The sequence below is a fragment of the Poecilia latipinna genome, unplaced genomic scaffold (assembly GCF_001443285.1).
Source record: "Poecilia latipinna isolate Pla-1442-1.1 unplaced genomic scaffold, P_latipinna-1.0 Scaffold2153, whole genome shotgun sequence".
Classification (NCBI taxonomy): domain Eukaryota; kingdom Metazoa; phylum Chordata; class Actinopteri; order Cyprinodontiformes; family Poeciliidae; genus Poecilia; species Poecilia latipinna.
Genome location: NW_015114769.1, coordinates 51,952 through 70,134, shown reverse-complemented (window position 1 = coordinate 70,134; position 18,183 = coordinate 51,952). Strand labels below are relative to the sequence as shown.

Here is an 18,183-nt window from a genome sequence, read left to right as displayed (position 1 = left end):
GTAAAGCCTGACTTTGAGGTGGAAGGAAAAATAATCATGGTTTTCTCTTGGTTCACAGATAAAACCCTAAAATGCGTACATATTCAGCCTCTCTGCTTCTTTTAACAACCTGAAACATGGTGGTGGCAGCAACACGGTGGACAACTTTCTTCAGCGGGGAAACTGGAAACAGTTAATGGGAAAATTCATGGAGCAAAATGCCAGAGAATTATATAAAAGCTTTTAGAGGATGCAGAAGACTTGAGAAATGGTTGAGATCAATAGATTTTAACGTGATGATCACATGATCATTTCTTTAAAATGAAGAATTTCAGTCATTGGATCTGAAATATTTGTAAAGACACAGCCAGAAAAAACGACAAATGTAATAAATATTTATCAATTTTCTTCCACTTCACATTACTTTATGTTGGTCTTCCACATAATTCTGATATTACTCTCTAGTACGGTGTCATAATGTGACAAAATTTCCTTGGTTTTGGTTTAAGCGCTATATATTCACTGAAAGATTTACTGAAACACGATTTTCCATCTTCTAAGTCGACTTTGACAAAAATATTTACCACCCTCTCACCTGGAAATACAACAAAATCCCCTGAGCAGCCAGCCATCAGAACCGTTCATCTTTATTTGCAAATAAATATCCGCTGTAACTGCCTCTTACAGTGTGCAAGATCTACAACATCTCTTTGGAAATGATAGAAAAATAAAATACAAGAATTATAATAAGTATACTTGTACTTTGTACAAAAGAACGTTCTAACATTGCTCAGCAGTAGAACATGCTAAACAAACAGCATCTGATAATCTCAGAAGTCATGTAGAGGGGTGAGTGTGTGTGTGTGTGTGTGTGTGCATGACCGACCTCGCTGTGACCCAAAAGGCACACATCTCCAGATCCAGTTGGGTTTAATCTGTGAGTTATAAAAGCTGCAGATAATTAATGTCATACAATTCAAAGAAAAACAAAACAAAACTAGGTCCTGTGACTGCACTTGTGAGCTTCTATAAAGACTTTCTGGCTTGCATGGCTAACAGACTGTAAGGCATTCTGTGTGTGTTTGTGTGTTCCTGCTCATGCTAAAATGACACAAGATGAATTATGATGCTGCTGCTTATGTTGCGCACCTCTCTTTCTCCTTGGCCAAACAATCGTAATATTAGTTATTCTCTGCCAACATATCTATTCCCTCTTCATATCAGACTAAGCTTACTGCCACAATTGCTACAATCTTCACATGACCACAAAGTAAGCACAAGCATTTGTTTAAATCTACCAGAAATTGTCTCCGTCTCCTCCGTCCTCACAAGCCGAGTTAGTTGTAGAACTCAAATCAAAAGTGGGGAATTTTGTAGGTTTTTGGCTGTGTTTGAGTGTGTGTGTTGAGGCAAAACGACATGATGCGACAGGAAGAACCGTGTGAGTCCGCGTTAGCTCTCCAGATGAAGAAAAGCAACTGGAAATATCTAAATTCTGTGAACATTCATATAGTAAGACAGTGGAGTTTGTGGAGTTTTTCAGGCAATGTTTAACATTCACAATCAAAAGCGAAACAAAACCAAGTAAAGTTGATCACACGACTGTGTCTACACTGGTTGCTAAAAACCGTCAGACCTGCAGGGTGATTTTTCTGCAAGACATTAGGAACCGGTGGAAGTCTGTCGTTTCATGATTCATCTCCCACAGAGATGCTGAGGTGACTGCATAAGACTGTATTGCTGATTTAGATAAAAAAAAAAAAATCTTTTAAATAAATAAAACATTTAAATAAGTTCCAGATTTACTAGGGCTTTCACATACACGACTGCACATATATTGATATTAGGTTATAATAATAATTAACTGTCTATACACTTTTAAACATTCAGTAAATCTCTATAACGTACTTTTCACGTCTTCCTTCAAGTATTAGTGTACCAGATTCTCTGGACATCAGGTAACTAAAACAATCCAAATAAACCTTTATATTAAATAAACTAAACTAAAAAATACTGAGGTTATTTCTCTTTTAAAAAGGACAAAAACAGATAGATTGCACACCCGATAGCAGCTACATGAGCAAGAAAAAGAAAACAAAGTCCAAAGATTTGGTAGATTACATTTGCAAATCTACATTTCTAGTATTGTTGCTCCACACACAAAAAGTACGGCTGTTGCAACAAGGCATTACATTCCCCTAAGTGAGGGCCTGGGCCAGTCTGTGGAGTCAATCAGGCTGGAGTAGTCTGGCAGAACCAGGTGTACGACGTGAGGGGTTTTCAGTAGAAAAAAAGTCCAAAGGGAAGAGTAGGAGACCAGGGAGATTTACGCTGGAATAGTCCTTTCAATGACGTCCTGCATGAGATGAGGACTCGACACTCAGGCACAGGCTGTAGACCGTCCCTTGGCTGGGTTAGACTTCACTTCCTCCTGTCTCGACTACCTGTCCGTCCCAGGCTGCAACAAAAACGGGCGTCCTCATACATGGAAGCCCTTCTCCTGTTCGTGCAGCAGCTGAAACTGAAGGGTCTGTATGCTGCTGATGATCCGCCTCTGGTGGCCGATCAGCTCCACTCCAATACGCCTCACATCTCTAGGCCAAGACGGGGAACACAAACGGAAGAAACAAACAGAGAGACACTTCAACTATGATGGCATGTTTGTTTGGATTTATCTACAGCAGTTTTCCTAAACTTCTTCAGGCTTAGGACCATTTAACTCATCTAACAAACACTGATGGACCACCTAAAACATCATCTTAATACATACAACCGGAAATGAAAATATCAGTCTCTTAATAGACTTATTGTTTTCTTTCTTCAATCTAAGGAGAACCATACTCTGTACTCGGGGCGTTTTTGAGTTATTTACATATTCCAATCATGTCAAACACATGGAAATAAAAATGATACGTTGTACTACCAAGTGTTGTGAGTATTAATAACAATTTAGGGCTATTTGTAATTGGAAGCACAATAAAAGAAAAATAGACTTGAGTTGCTTTGGGAGAAACAAAAATCCTCTTCTGCACCATTAAATATAACAATGATGCACCCATTGTTTTCAATTGTATTTATCTGCTGTATTTAATTAATTTAATTTAATCATTTTTAATTAAATAACAATAATAGCCGCTGGCGTGTGAGCAGAGAATCACAAACAAGCAAAGCCCTAAAAGACAAAGAACAGTTCTTACTGCGACTTAAGTCTTACCGGAATAGAGCCGTTCAAAAGAATCGAAAAACATCAATACTCTCAGCTTGGGTTCCTCTAATCATATAATAGTCCTGTCTTTGTTTTGTTTTCACCAGTATCTCCAGTTTTTCTTTTAAGAAACTTATCCATTATTATTTTTAAACACAATTTTTCGGTAAGCTAGCTGGGCGCGTCGCACTTTGAGCTGACGTCACGGCACATAAACGGTCGTTTTCCTGCAGTACCTAGGGGACCACTGGGGGGCGCCAACGGACCACAGTTTGAGAAAGACTGATCGACAGAACAATGTCAGCTGTTTAGCCTCATAAAAAGTAGTGCCAACTTCAAATACCCACAGAGGCTTGCAAAAGTACTCATACCGCATGAAGTGTCGAAGAGTAGGAGCTTCTAAAAGAGACTGTCTGTCCACATCAGTTCTCAAGTTCCACCAACACTCAATAAAATTTAGGTGTGGACTTTGACTGGGCCTTTCCAACACATAAATATGCTTTGATCTAAATCTGTCCATTGAAGCTCTGGTCATATATTAACTGTTGATGGGATATTAAAAGGTGAACCTCTGTCTTTGTCTCAGAATTATTCACACTAACAGGTTTTCTCTCTGGACTGCTCTATAGTTAGCTTCATCTCTCTTTCCATTAACTCTGAGCAGCTCAGCTGTCCCTTTTGGGGAAGAGCATCCCCTCATTTGTGCAGCTGATGTAGCATCACGCAGAGCAAAGGCCATGTCCCTTACAGAGCTCGTGGCAAACTTGTGAATTGACCTCCTTATGGCTTCCTTTTAACAACAATTTTCTGCTTGCTACTCTTCTATAAAGGCCAGATTTGTGGAGTGCACAACTAGTTGTCCATCCATCCATTAACTAGGCTGATGCTTGTAGCGGCCATTCGGTGGGAGTCAGAGTACACCCTGGACAGGTTGCCAGTCCATCACAGGGCAACACAGAGACACACAAAAACACAGACCCCAGGTGTCCTGTTGACGTATTCTCCCATCTTTAATTGTGATTTCTGCAGCTCTCCCAGAGTTACCATGGGTCTCTTAACTGATTCTCTCAACGGTCACCTACTATACTTCCTTAAACTGGTTAGGATACAAAACATTTTTTTGTACAAAATCATTTTTAGGCATTAGGATTTTAATCAGCTACTTTGAGCTGTTTTAGAGCCTCTTGTCACTTTAAATCCAAATAAGCTGCTGCTGGAAACTCAGTGTTTACACTCCCACGTGAAAATGGCTGCAGATAGATGTGCAATTATAAAACTGTACATCTTTGAAAAGCAGAAGTAGAGCCTCCTGCACAACCAACAAGAATGCGGCAATTAGTTTCTGGATGGTAAGTCAACAACAAAACACTTCTCTTTCCTAGCAGCCATTGTACATGCCAGAGTTCCGCTTGGGTTGCTAGGTGACGACTAGCTGGGCTTTGCTGGGGTTGCTAGGTGACGAGCTCCGCTTCGCTGAGGGGCAGTGCCTGCTGTTTGTGACTTAACAATTTAGAGGTTTCTACACTTGGTAGCCGTACTCTTTATTAGTCATTTAATTGCTCTGAGTTTTATTGCGGATTATCAGAGTTTATTATCCGAGTATCATTTTTTCTTCCACAGATAAATTACTTTCTATGGGTTCGTTGCACAATATCCCAATAAAAAAGTTCATGTTTGTTGTTTTAAGGTGACAAAATTTAAAAGATCTCAAGGGAAATCAACAATAAATCAACAGTTTGGCAAGGCAATATAAACCCCACTCAATAAGAGATTACCCAATACAGGTTTATTTACACAGAGCAAAAGCAGTCAGGGTATCCCCATCTGTGCTTTTGATTTTATGCTTTTCTTCCTGTCATTAGGTAAAGATTTTTTTAAAGCACTTTGACTCACTCAATACTCATCCTCGCCACAGAATCCAATGTGTTGAAGCCTGCTGCCATAAAATTGCTTTTGTACTGAGTCATCTTTATAGAATCCAGCCAGTCGCCAACAGAGATGAACATTGGGTAATCCATGTCCTCCGCCGGGGATTCTGGTAGACTGATATGAGGAAAAAAAACCCAGAAGATTAGTTAATGTTAGATCATGCATGAATTCAGACCACAGATAGGAGAATGTGAAAACCAGCAGAAACGACACAAAGCTTTCTACCTGAAACCACAAATCCTCCCCTCATATTTTGCCCAGAGGGGAAAGTACTTTCAGAGATAGAAAAACCTTCCCTGAACACATCCTTTTAAAGTAAGCCGATTTTCTTTTAATGTTTCACCAGAACGTCTGCGGTTCTGTACCTCTGGAGGTCCTCTACCAGCGGCAGCAGGCTGCTGGGGTTACGAATTAGTTTATCCAGGAAGGAAACGATATCCACGAACTTCGGTCGATGATTCCTCTCTTTCTGCCAGCAGTGCAGCATCAGCTGGTGCAGGGCCACAGGGCAGCCCATCGGTGCCGGCAGCCGATAGCCCTCTTCAATGGACAGAATCACCTGGAGAAATAATTGGGTGTGATAAAAGGGTTAACGTGAGAAAAGGCCACTTTGTAAGAATTGACTTAGCTAAAGAAATCGATATGTTAGGTCGAAAAGTTGGAGTTCTCTCAGAGGGAGGTTTTTGTTTGGCTTCTGTACTCAGATCATGTTCTGGAGAACAGATTCTTCTGCTGCTTCACTCTTTCTGCAAGGCCCAAGGATGCTGCTTTCTATCTACTAATTATTTACAGCATCTTTACTCAATTTATGTTCAGTTTAATCTCTGACATAGCATTGACAAAGTATCAAATTAACGACTATTTATCAAGAAATCAGTCAAAGAGATTCATTCTTTACCTATCAAGGTTAAATCTTAAGAGGAATGAATTAAGAGATGGTTTTATTTTTATTTACATTAAGACTTATTCATGATCAATCAGGCAAATAACACACATTACATTAATTATTCCACAGTTTCTTTTCCATTCTTACTGCTCCAAACAAAGAGAAAATAGTTTTCTGAATAAGAAATTACCCCTAAAAGGAGAACCAGAGAGCCAAACATCAGCTGGAAGAAAAGGCTGCTTATTTTCTGGAACCAATCACGTTCTGTCACTTTCATCTCTCTGTCTCTTGACTGGATGGACTGTCAGCCTTTTGACTCCAGCAGCAGTTCTGTTTGACCCGGGGTCACGTTGAGAAAAAAGCCAGGCAGTTGTGCCATCTAACCCGGGTCTTTGATCGTTCACTTTCTTTGAATTTTGAACAAAAATAATAACAGGATACAAAAGAAACTCACTGGTCAAGGTGAAGCTGGTCTTAGATAAGGATAAAAGCAGCAGCATTTTCATCATTTCACTTTCAATATATATGTACTTTTTTCTTTTCTTTCAGTAAAAATGTGTGAAGTAAGACACATAAAAGAAAGAGAAAAGGATCAAATAAGTTTATACTTCTGCCTAACTTCTTTTCAGACAAATAGTTATTTAATCATAACCATGTGAATGTAAATGTTTTAAATAAATAAACCAAACTAAGCTTCCATGAATATCCAGAACACACTGATATATTCGGAAAGTAGGGCTGCAACTAGCGATTACTTTTCTAATTGATTAATCTATCAATTACGCTGACGATTAATATATTAATATGATCAAAAAACACTACATGCCACCGATTTTTCACTTAACCAGTTTAGCTTATTATACATAATATTGGAAATATTAAAAGATTCAAATAGACAAATAGTTTAATTCCTATTGTATATAAGAAAATAAAGATTTTATTGACTAAAAAGCAATAACACAGCACTGATTTTAGTAAATCTGAACTGTGTGAAGCCAACATTGTGCCAGTTCAGGAGTTTTGGCCGAAATCTATCTACAAACAAAGGTGTTTCCATCTTTAAATGCAAAATGTACATTTTTTTGTACAGTTTTGGGTGAATTACTGCTCTGAATATTTAGTTCTTTCAGCAATTGATATTTTATTTTGTTCTATACCCTGCAGTTAAAAATTAATTAATTACACATAAAACAACCACTTTTAATAACAGACAGCAGTCTGAAAAAAACAAACAAACTAATTTTGATTTGTTTTTATGGTTACAGTCAACAAAGAGATGCAAAGGCACTGAAGGAAACGTTTAAAAGTGTGTGAAAGATGTCTTTCCAGATTTATATTGGTGATTATATCTTCATTGTCCCTCGTTTTGTTGCTGTGCTCGAACTGCTCCATCAATCAATTCCCACATGTCCTTCTCAGCGTAAATCCTTGTATTATCACAGAAGATAACATGCTGTAACCTCCATATGTCATCTCTCAGATTCTCTACAAGGCAGTCGGCTATCTGCATGCATCTTCCAGCGGTGCAGCGATAAGTGGCTGACCAGGAGGAGATAGCGTTCGGCTGGTTTTGTGCCTTGGCTGGCCTTTTTGCCTTGGAAAGCACTTCTAAGCAATTCCCAAACAGCACAAATCCCTCCCAAACCCTGGGATCTCATGTGTGTGTATGCGGGGCATTTTCGTATAGACGTGCATGAGTCTGTGTGTAAAGGGTCAAAGGGATTAGGTTGGAGCTTTCACACTCAGCGGAGAGAAGGATGAATCTGCCTCCACCGTGGTCCCTCCAATCCCTGACCGCAGCCTGGGGATCAGTGGGTTTCTCAGCCACACTGATCCGCAGCTTTAAACTGGACGCTCTGAAGTCCTCGGAATCTCTGACCTCTACTGAACTTCCATTCTCTCTTCGTCATCTTTTTCTATCCGTTTGGATGTATTTCTGCTCCTAAACTCCTGGCTTTTAGAGGTAGGTTTTTCAGCTGTTGCAGAGTAGCGTAAAGGGCAACAACTTTTATGTCTAAAAATGAAAACAAAGTCTTCATTTGAGCAATGCGTGCTCACAGAGGTCGGCAAAGATTGAAATGAACAAGACATAACATCTCGAACAGGTTTTTATGGATTCCTCGTACACTGCTTTAAATCAAAGTGAGGATTATTAAACTTTAAACTCTAGTTACTTTAAGGTGACCTGTTATGCTTCTTTGAACAGTTTAGGATGGGTCTGCTGGCCATACAAAATGTGTTCATTATATTTTTTATGCACAAAATCCTTCTTAAATGATTAGATTTTAGTTTAAGTTCTGCCTATTTTGAGCACCTTCTTCTTGTCACTTTAATCCAAATAAGCTGCTCCAATCACGCCCTCCCAACTCAAAGTTTACAATGACAGAACCCAACAACAATAAAACGAGTGGATTCTCAATGGTAAGTCCACAACAAAACACGTGTTTTTTCCAAGCAGTAAAATCAGTTGACCAAACTACAGTTCTGCTTGGGTTGCTAGGTAACAGGGTCAAGCCTGGCTGGGGTTGCTAGGTAACGGCGCAGTGCCTACTGAATGTGACTTAACAGTAAGGAGGTTTTTGAAATGGCTCATTTTCCAAGTTGCCAAAAAACACTAACCTATTGCCAAAAAGTGTCTGTGTCTTCAAACGCTAACGTTGTTTTTAAAAGCAGTTGAGACCCAAATGGAAACACAAAAATGCTGGTTTAATATTTGATCTTGAAAATTAGACACACACTATAAAAACAATGTAAATTGTTTCTTATAAACTTTTTAGCACCTAGGTTCTTCAGTATGGAACGCAATACTCACATCCTGATTGGACATCTCCCAGTAGGGCCGCTCTCCGTAAGACATCACCTCCCACATGACTATGCCGTAACTCCACGCATCGCTGGCCGAGGAAAACTTTCTGTATGCAATGGCCTCTGGAGCCGTCCATCGGATCGGGATCTTACCCCCCTGTAGATAAAACCATAAGATAAAGAATAATATCATCATTTAATAATAATCACTTATAAGTAGGGGTGTGCCACACCAATCTGTGGGGTCTAAATATTTGGCATTTTTAATCAGGATTGATCTGATACCTGTTGCTGGTGAATTTTCTGTAATCATGTCAGCCATTAATGCATTTTAAGTAGCCAATTCTTCACAAACACAGACTGTTTGTGAAGAACACTCTGTTCTTCACAAACAGTGCCAGCTTTGGCACTTTTTTCAGTTTTACCCAATAAATGTGACCTTTCCAAGATCAATTTAATCAATTTAACAATTTCAAAATGAAAGTCAAACTGAACAGGGCAAAACTTTTCATTTTTGACATTCAAAACAAAGTGCTTTGTCTAAACGTTAGCAAACATGCTAATTTTAGCCTAAAAAAAAAATCAGCAAATTGCTGGAGATAGTCAATAACTTTTTCTTCTTTTTGTGTGGTTTTTATGTCAAGTAGGTTCCATATTAAAAAATGTATGATATTTCCCCTCAGGTCTGATTACAAGAGTTTCTTTCATTTTATTGTAAAAAAAAAAACAAAAAAAACAACAACAAAAAAAACCTTTGCGCCAGTGGCACAAGTTCTTGTTTTAGATAATCTCTCTTTAGCAGTTTTATTTGCAGCGTAAATATTCACATAATTAGTACTTTTACTAAATGTCCCTAAAAAAGATGACACAAACCAAAATGTACTAAATTATATAGATATTATTGCTACTTTGAGTTTGTCACTACAATGAATAATGATTTCCACTACACTTTTCCCCCCCAAATTCTACCGTCAAATATTCAGTTTAAATCTTCAGAGCATCTCAGCTATCCCAATTTTTGTTAATATTTGGAATCTTTGTGAAATGAATCCAACTAAATTTCAAGTGTTCACACAGATAATAAACAGAAACACACCGATTAAAAATAAAACAAGGACAGAGCTTGAGCTTTAGTTTGAGAAGGATTTGAAATCCCACTTTAACATAGCCTCATTAAACACATAGGAAGAAACTGCAAAGGTTTAAAAGATCCTGAATGGCTCTTTGGTAGCTGTGAGTCGTTTTAATGTTATTACCTGCAGTAAAGTTCTCACTTCTGAAGAGCATTTACAGCAAAATTTTTCTCATGACATTTTATTTCCAAATCACTAGATATATTCCTTTTAAACCTTCACTTCAAAAGGTTGTTTCCACATCGGTGTGCACACCTAACTGTAGGATTCATGTTATTATTCCAAAGTGAAAAGGCCTAAGCACAAAGGCTGGAAATTGAAAACTGAAACCTTTGAAATGGACCACATCCTGCGAGTTTTTAAAGCACACTTGGGCACAAATCAGGCCATTTAAAAATACTAAACCAATCACTTTTGACACTGCTGTCCAAAAAGCCCCATATTCTGAAGATTTTGCTTTGGCCTGAGATTTTATCCTGTCTTTACCTTCGCCTTTCATTTCCCCTCTCTGGAGTTTAACCACTGACTTGTGGAACAGAGAGTTCAACTCTGAGCCATAAACACACCATTTCCTTCATACAAAAACCTCAATACAACCAGGAGATGGGAGTCGACACCAAGCTCTGGGACATATATAAAACACAATCTTTTCAGAAAAGGAGTCCTGGAAACCAACTTTTAAAGAATAAATGCCAACGTGTGATCATCTTGTAGTGAAGGACGCATCACTTTGCTTCTTCTAACAATTTGTCCTTCAGTGGAGTCATCATTTTGAATCTTACTTCATATTTCATCAAATTATGTCATATACAAAACTAGTAAAACTGGTCATACTACTTATGAAATGGTGAGAAACTTTTCTGATTAAAAATACATTACATATCTATTTTCAAGTTCTTATACCTGTCAGCACTGAAAGGTAAATCCAGCTAAATAATGCGATTCTGATATAAGGGAAAACAAAAATAAATGCACACTGCATTTAGAGGATTAACTCTAGTTTAAGGTGAAATCTGTTTTAGTTGGATTAAAACAGAAGTTATATCCCTGGAATAACCTGAAGACGAGAGTAAAATCCTCATTCACGATGTGAGTTGCTGCAATACGCAAACGTCTCATCGTGTTTCCTGTGTCTGGAGTCAGGCGTACCGTTGTGGTGTACGCAGCCTCCGGGTCGTCCTCCAGCACCCGGGACAGGCCGAAGTCTGACACTTTGCACACCAGATTGCTGTTGACCAGGATGTTTCTGGCTGCCAGGTCTCGGTGAACGTAGCCCATGTCTGACAGATACTTCATGCCCGCGGCGATGCCACGCAGCATGCCGACCAGCTGGATGACTGTGAAGTGACCGTCGTGTTGCTGCCACACAAAACGGGAAACATTGAGAATTAACTAACATTTGGTTATGTTACAACAACAGACTTCAACGGGCTTTATTGGGATTTTAAGTAACGGTGCGCAACTCTGGAGTGGAAGAAAACAGAATACTTTTAAGGGTTTTTTCCACAAATAAATTTGTCTTTTATTTATGTTTCTACCATGTTTGCGTATTTGCAAGCATTTTGACACATTCTCCTTTGCTAAAAGGCTTGTAAGATTGAATGTAAACAATTTATGAGCAGCACTTCTTAATTCAATTTATATCTAGACAGTGGCTGGGTTTTATTTAACTGAAAAATCCAGTTTATCAGTAAAAGCTGGATTTTAATTTTTTTTTTTAAAAGTCAGACCTCTTCACTGATTTTATCCCCCTATGCTCTGATAAAAGAGGCTCCCTTTAGTATATTCAATGTGTCTGAATAGAAATGCACATCACACTGCTTAGATTTCTAATTGTACCATTTTTTGAAAATCATGTAGCAATTTTCTTCCGCTTCAAAATTCTGCACAGAAAATTCCAGCAAGACTCAAAGGCTTGTGTGTGCATCAAGACAAAATGTAGAACTAAAGTGTGCATGAGCAATTTTTCAATGGGATTTTTTTTTACACCAACAAAATGTGTTGGAAGAAAGAAAGTGGGATGTTCAGAATTATGTTAGCAATAAAATGACATGACAATATGCTCTCAGCAAATATGCTCCATTATTCATAAGTCATAAAAGTATCTGCATCCAAGGTATAACCATGATGCTGGCACGACGATAGGCCCACGGCACTAAAATATATTTATGGTTAAGGCCATGCTCATGAGGACATAATCATAACGGCGTAATATGTTGAACACTCACTCTAAGAAACGAGTCCAGCGACCCATTTTCCATGTACTCTACTACGATCATCACAGGCCTGCCTGCAAACACACAACAACAACACACATCGTTTTCATCCAAATAAATTGATTTTTTTTTTATTCCTTTGCTATTAACCAAGGATGGAGTGGTGAGCAACAAACTATGTCAAAATAAGACTTACAAATAAATCTCAACAGTGATCTAGTTTTAGCATTCATGTTTGAGACCCAGTAGGTTTTAACATTCATGGACTAATATCCCACTGGAAAATAAGGCACTCAAGAAAAAATAGTTTAAATCTGAGTGGGGGTAGATTGGTACATCAAGCAAACATGGTTTTTCTTTTAAAATATTCAGCAAGCAACATGAGACCTGATCAATACTTAGTCCATGTGTGACACAAAACTGTTGTAAACGAGCAAAAATGAGCCGATTTGAACAGAGGATCCCAGTGGTGTGAGTTACTGGAAGGAAACTGTCCAAATTTGTTTGGTGATAAGGAGAAACTAACCTGTAAGAAAATAGAAATAACAGTTTGTTTCTGAGGCAGAGGTGGGCAGAGTACCCAAAACTGCACTCAAGTAAAAGCAAAAATTAGCCAGGAATTACTCAAGAAAGAGTCAACAAGTTTTTGGTAAAAAGTTTACAGAAGTACTGAGTAACTGATCAAATTATCAATCATTTAATATTTACAAATTACATCATCAGACGGACCAAAATATAAAGTTAAGTGGAAAATGTGGTATCTTTAGGACCAAAATAACAATAATTCATAAAAGTAACAATTTTTTATTTTTCTTTCCCAAATCAGTTTCTTTCAATGTAAAACTGATGAAACTTTAACCAAAGCTGCAGGTGTGTGTCTGTGACTGGTGAATGTTTGGTTAAAACATGTCTGTTTTTCATTCAGTGAATGTAAGAGTAGCGATACGTCATGATAAAATTACTAAAGTAAAAGTAAAAAGTACAGCGTAGTAAAACACTCCTAAAAGTAAATGTGATTAACTAGGAACTACCCACCTCTGCTCTGAAGTGATTGTCTCAACTCTTCCATTTAATTTTGTTTAATATGGAATACTGAGATCTCAAAGCATGATCTAAAAAATGTCAAATTTGATTGATTGGTTTATAAAATAATGGAAAATGTGTTGAAAAAGCTCCTTTTTCAACACATTTTTTTTTACACAAGAAATAAAGAGTCTGAGTTAAAATGAAAAAGTTGGTGTCAAGTTTTCCAGACCAAGAAGTAAGATTATAAATTACTAACAATATTCATTCATTCATTCATTCATTCATTATTTACGACTGTGTAGTTCAGCAAATGTAAAAATGACAAAGAGATACACAACGTAGGAAAATGTAAATATTTCTTGTGCTGGGTGATCAAAAATGGAGGAAATCTAATATCAAATTAAGTCTCCCTAATGATGAACACTGTATATAATACGTCAAAAGTCATGACAATAAAATATCTGCTATAATTTATGTGTTCAGTTGAAACTACTGTTAATGGCCGGAGGCATTCTGAGAAGATGCTACTTTACATATTCAGTTTGCACAATAATCCATCCAGAGCAGTAATGTTTAATCCAAAATAAATTTAAAAATTCAATTTACCCAGTTTGTGGATCTTTGATTTGCGACTGCTATTAAGCAAGATTAATGAATGGAAAATTTACCGGGCAGATAAAGTTTCCAGATAATGTAAAAGCAACATCTCTCAACCACTCAATCACATTAAATATTTAAGAAGGCAGCAGAGTGTGGGGAGCATCTCTTCTCATCTTACTCCAGTTACATTGTTCTGTTTGGGTTTAAAGAAGGACAATCTTTGGATATCTTAATAGAGCTGATTCCCATCTGCTATAAAGTTTCCAAAAACTCAGATTCTGGTATGAACTTAACAGTAACTAATGTTACTTTATTTTCTACCAATGAACTTTAAACTATTTTCCGGACTATAGAGCGCACCATACTTATAAGCCGCAGCTACAAATAAAAAACAAAAACAAAAAACAAACAAACAAACAAACAAAACAAAAACAAAACTGGAAACGTACATAGATAAGCGCTTATAAGCCGCTGGTGTGCCCGCCACTCTCGGTTTTCCATAACTACCCAGCAGAGGGCAGCAGAGGGCTGCGTCCTAATAAATCTGCTGGATTTATTAAGGACGCGTTCCTCCGTCTCCAACGCCGAACCATGGATTCATTCATGCCGAGTTAACGTGCAGCGGCTCTATTTCCAGATCAACAGGTTTCAACTTAGAAGCTGTATCATATGAGTTTGAAGACATTTCTCTGTCGTGCCTGCTGCTAGCATGTGCTTGCTCTAAATGAAAATTAGCACGTTCTTCTTTGATTTCCAATTTTGACTTCCAATGATTCACTTTCTGCTAAAGAGCCCCCTGGTGGTTGAAGAAAAATCAATAGAAAAGCCGCACCAGGTTATAAGCCGCAAGGTTCAAAGTGTAGGACAAAAGTAGCGGCTTATAGTCCGAAAAATATGGTTTTACCTTGCCTTACTAATGCTTATTTATGTCTATATCTATGTTCACATTGATCTTATAATTTTTAAAAGGTGTTTAAAATTATGTTAACTCGCCATGAATTCATTCAAAAAAAGTTTTGGACTTCAAAACCTCAGACTTCTTTAATATTTAATAAAATGCAGGTGAGAACTGAGGGTAGCACTAGAAAATGCCAGACAGGCCAACATAACTATGGCATCTCTGACTAACAAAAAAGCTTTTTATAATGAAACAAGTGCCCGTTTCCAAAGCAGATGGTGGAAGGATGGGCTTTTGAACAGCAACTTGTTTTTTTTTGTTCAAGCAAACTGCCAATGACACATCCCTTACTGCTTCTTCCAACTCAAGTTGGCTGCGTAACTTGCCATTATTTTCTCTGGAAAGGACTAATTTAATGTTGTGCATTTTGTGTGATGAGGTAATCCCTTAAAGTGAGTTCTTGTCAGCGGGGAAAACATCTTAGATTTTTTATTTGAACATAAATGAAAGCAAAATAGGTCCCACACCTGTCGGAGGATGACACAGTTGTGAGCCTGGACGGTTGGGAAGTACGCGGTTCTGTCGTAAAATCGTAACTTCCCTGAAACATAAGAGTCCTTTTTTTGCTTTTTTTTTTATTTGCAGTATCATATCAACACCTCCCTAAATTTGTTGATGCTCTCTCGTCACACAAATCCAGCTGGGACAGAAAGGAAATTATTCGATCAAGCTTAGCTTTTCCTGTGCTAATTAGGAAGATCTGGAACCAATATATAGCTACGCAGCACAGCGCCTGAACAAAAACAAACGCACCTGTTTACCACAATCTAATGTGTCACCTGTTTTTTTTTTCATGGCAGGTATGGCAGTCAGTCACAGCACAATAGTCTCCATAATTAGTCTCCAAAGAACAACAACAGATGGAGGAAGTGATAGAGAATGAAGAAAAGACAAACCAGGCAGACAGGCTGACAGGGAGAATTTACCCAAAATAAATGCAGTGTGATGCCCCACTGACAAACACAAAAGGCTTTTGATTGCATGATTTGATGTGCATATTGTAACCGTGAGTGGAAATCCCACAGACAGTTTTGGGAATCAGGTTGCTCCTCTTACACTCCTCCCCCTCTCCGCACAGATGAAGGTTATAAATCTTTAAAATAAAATACATCCTCCTTAATGACAGTAGTGGGGCTACGCTTTAAGGCACTGATGGATTTATCATAATGTTCCCGCAGTTTTTAAAATAAACGAGCATATAAACTCCCCCAGGCTACTCTTCAAGAAAAGTTATTAATATTCCAAGAGGTTCAATAAAAAGCAGAACAAAATAAAAATGTGGTTTCAGAGTAAACGCTGCCTATAACTGTAATTTAAACAATTATAAAACGATGATGTGCTGTTTTCCACTGTCCCATAAGCTGCATTCTTCACATAAAACACTTTAATCCAGGAAACTAAAGTGATAAAAGTATCGTTCATATGTTATTACATTATGCTGAAGCATATCTTAATTCTAGGTTGATGTTTTCTACCATCATTTAGGGAAATCATGTCCTGACTGCCAGACAAAAACATCTAGTTTATTAAATTTAATCTGTATCCTAAAATCAAAACAGCTACAAACTTACTATTTAATCACAATATTTTATGGTATTTGTTGTGATAATAGAAAGTATTTAAAATATATTTCCATCTTTTTAGGTAATTGTGCAACTATGACTTGATTGACAGACAATTTACCACGTTCACAATTTCTAATCATGATATGACATTTTTATGATACAATAAATATCAATACATAGTAGAGAAACATTCGCTGAGCACAATCAGTCCAGAAAAAGTTGCAGAGCACTTTCTAAGGGTAAGAACTATTATGAACAAAAGGGGAGAAAAAAACATGGAACAACGACTGACTGTACAAAAATGACTCAAAAACTTGTCTATTAAATCTCCAGTGAAGTCAAAACTTAAAGTTCGGTATCAATTATTCAACAATAAGAAAGAGAGACAGAGAAACAAAAACAACAAACCGTCCTGCCTCATGTTCACCAAACAAAACAAAAAAACATCTTGATTATATTCAAACTTGCAGGAAAATATCCTGTGAACTGAGGAGAAAATGTTCAGGTTTTTTTAAACTGAATCATGACCTTTCAGGAAATTGCCGAACTTTACAAGTCTAATAAAGTTGTTAAAGATTTAAGCGTCAACCTTCAGCATATGTCTTTCACCATAATAATCACATTATATAATTGTATTGCCGCGTGGAGGGATTTTTCCCCCCCACTGAGTCCATTCAAGATAATAGATCATCAAAAGCACATTGAAGTCTATTGTTGGAATATCAGCAACGAGCCACTCTAATTTAATATCGGCAATCTTTGGCTTTGCAAGCCTTTATCAGCGGAGTCTTCATCAGCGGGGTCAGAGCTGAAGTCTGTCCTCTATCTGCATGCAGAGAGAAGCTGAACCCCTTCAGGGGACACATTTATATTCACAGTGATGTCTCAGTTTATACACCCCCTGTAAATACAACCATATGTTGCGCTTGGTGAGTCCCGTAAAACAAAGCTCGTTAACAAGTTTCCAGCTCCTCCCCCAACTGCGCCTTCTCTCTTTCTCATTGTTTTCTCGCACATCTTTTGAGATGAACAATGGAAACTTACACAGCCACGCATGTCAGATACACAGATGTACAGAAAACCAAATGCGTCGAAAAAAGAAAAGCAAAGACAGCATTTGTTTGCCACAGACAAGTACCGCTCGAAGAAAAGTTGCTTAATCAATTTTTCTCCTTTGTTTCCACATACGTGAACAAAAATCAAAACAATGTTTTTATGTAATAACAGTCTGGTTGTTGGCAGTCACTTTGAAGAGAGGGAGTTATTGTTTTAGTCCCTGCAGCTCAGAGAATAGACTTTAAAATACTTTTGTTAGTTTACAAATCGCTGAATTAGTGCCATAACACATTAAAGATCTGCTGCTGTTGTATCAGCCTTCCAGAACCTCTCAGGTCTTCTGGTTCTGGTCTGCTCTGTGTTTCCAGAACCAAAACCAAACACAAAGCAGCAGCACGCTGAACCACATTAACACCCTCTTACTTTTGGTGACCACTCCTTCCAGTCTGATGATGTTGGGATGGTCAAACTGGCCCATGATCGACGCCTCCCGCAGGAAGTCCCGCCGTTGACGTTCTACGTAGCCTCCTTTCAGCGTCTTTATTGCCACCGCAATCTCCTTTTTGCCCGGCGTTCTCAAGCGGCCGCTGCACACCTCGCCAAATTCCCCTGCAAAACACGATTGCGCGCACACACATGCAGACGCACACCACACACAATCATGTTTCCAGCATTTCAAAGATGATTACGCTGAATTATTTCGCCTGAACTTGACTTTAATCTAAACCCAGTGGCACCACCAGGGGCTTTGAAGCTCTCTTTCAATGTTTTCTATGAATATAAATTTAAGCTGATTGGGAAGCTGCATCTGCTGCAAAGTTTATT

At 38.0% G+C, this 18,183-nt stretch overlaps 1 protein-coding gene across 1 annotated transcript in view; it reads right to left on the bottom strand.

Moving 5' to 3' along the window:
• Positions 1–607: 607 nt before the first annotated feature.
• Positions 608–18,183, bottom strand: part of LOC106936474 (ephrin type-A receptor 6-like) — a 44,009-nt gene continuing 26,433 nt past the window's right edge. Inside the window, exons 7-13 of the mRNA XM_015017513.1 lie at positions 17,782–17,967; positions 12,166–12,227; positions 11,087–11,296; positions 8,812–8,961; positions 5,479–5,672; positions 5,078–5,227; positions 608–2,573 (exon numbers count right to left, since the gene is read on the bottom strand). Coding sequence (XP_014872999.1) covers positions 2,459–2,573; positions 5,078–5,227; positions 5,479–5,672; positions 8,812–8,961; positions 11,087–11,296; positions 12,166–12,227; positions 17,782–17,967 — 1,067 coding nt within the window. The 3' untranslated portion in view covers positions 608–2,458. The remainder of the gene's footprint in view (positions 2,574–5,077; positions 5,228–5,478; positions 5,673–8,811; positions 8,962–11,086; positions 11,297–12,165; positions 12,228–17,781; positions 17,968–18,183) is intronic.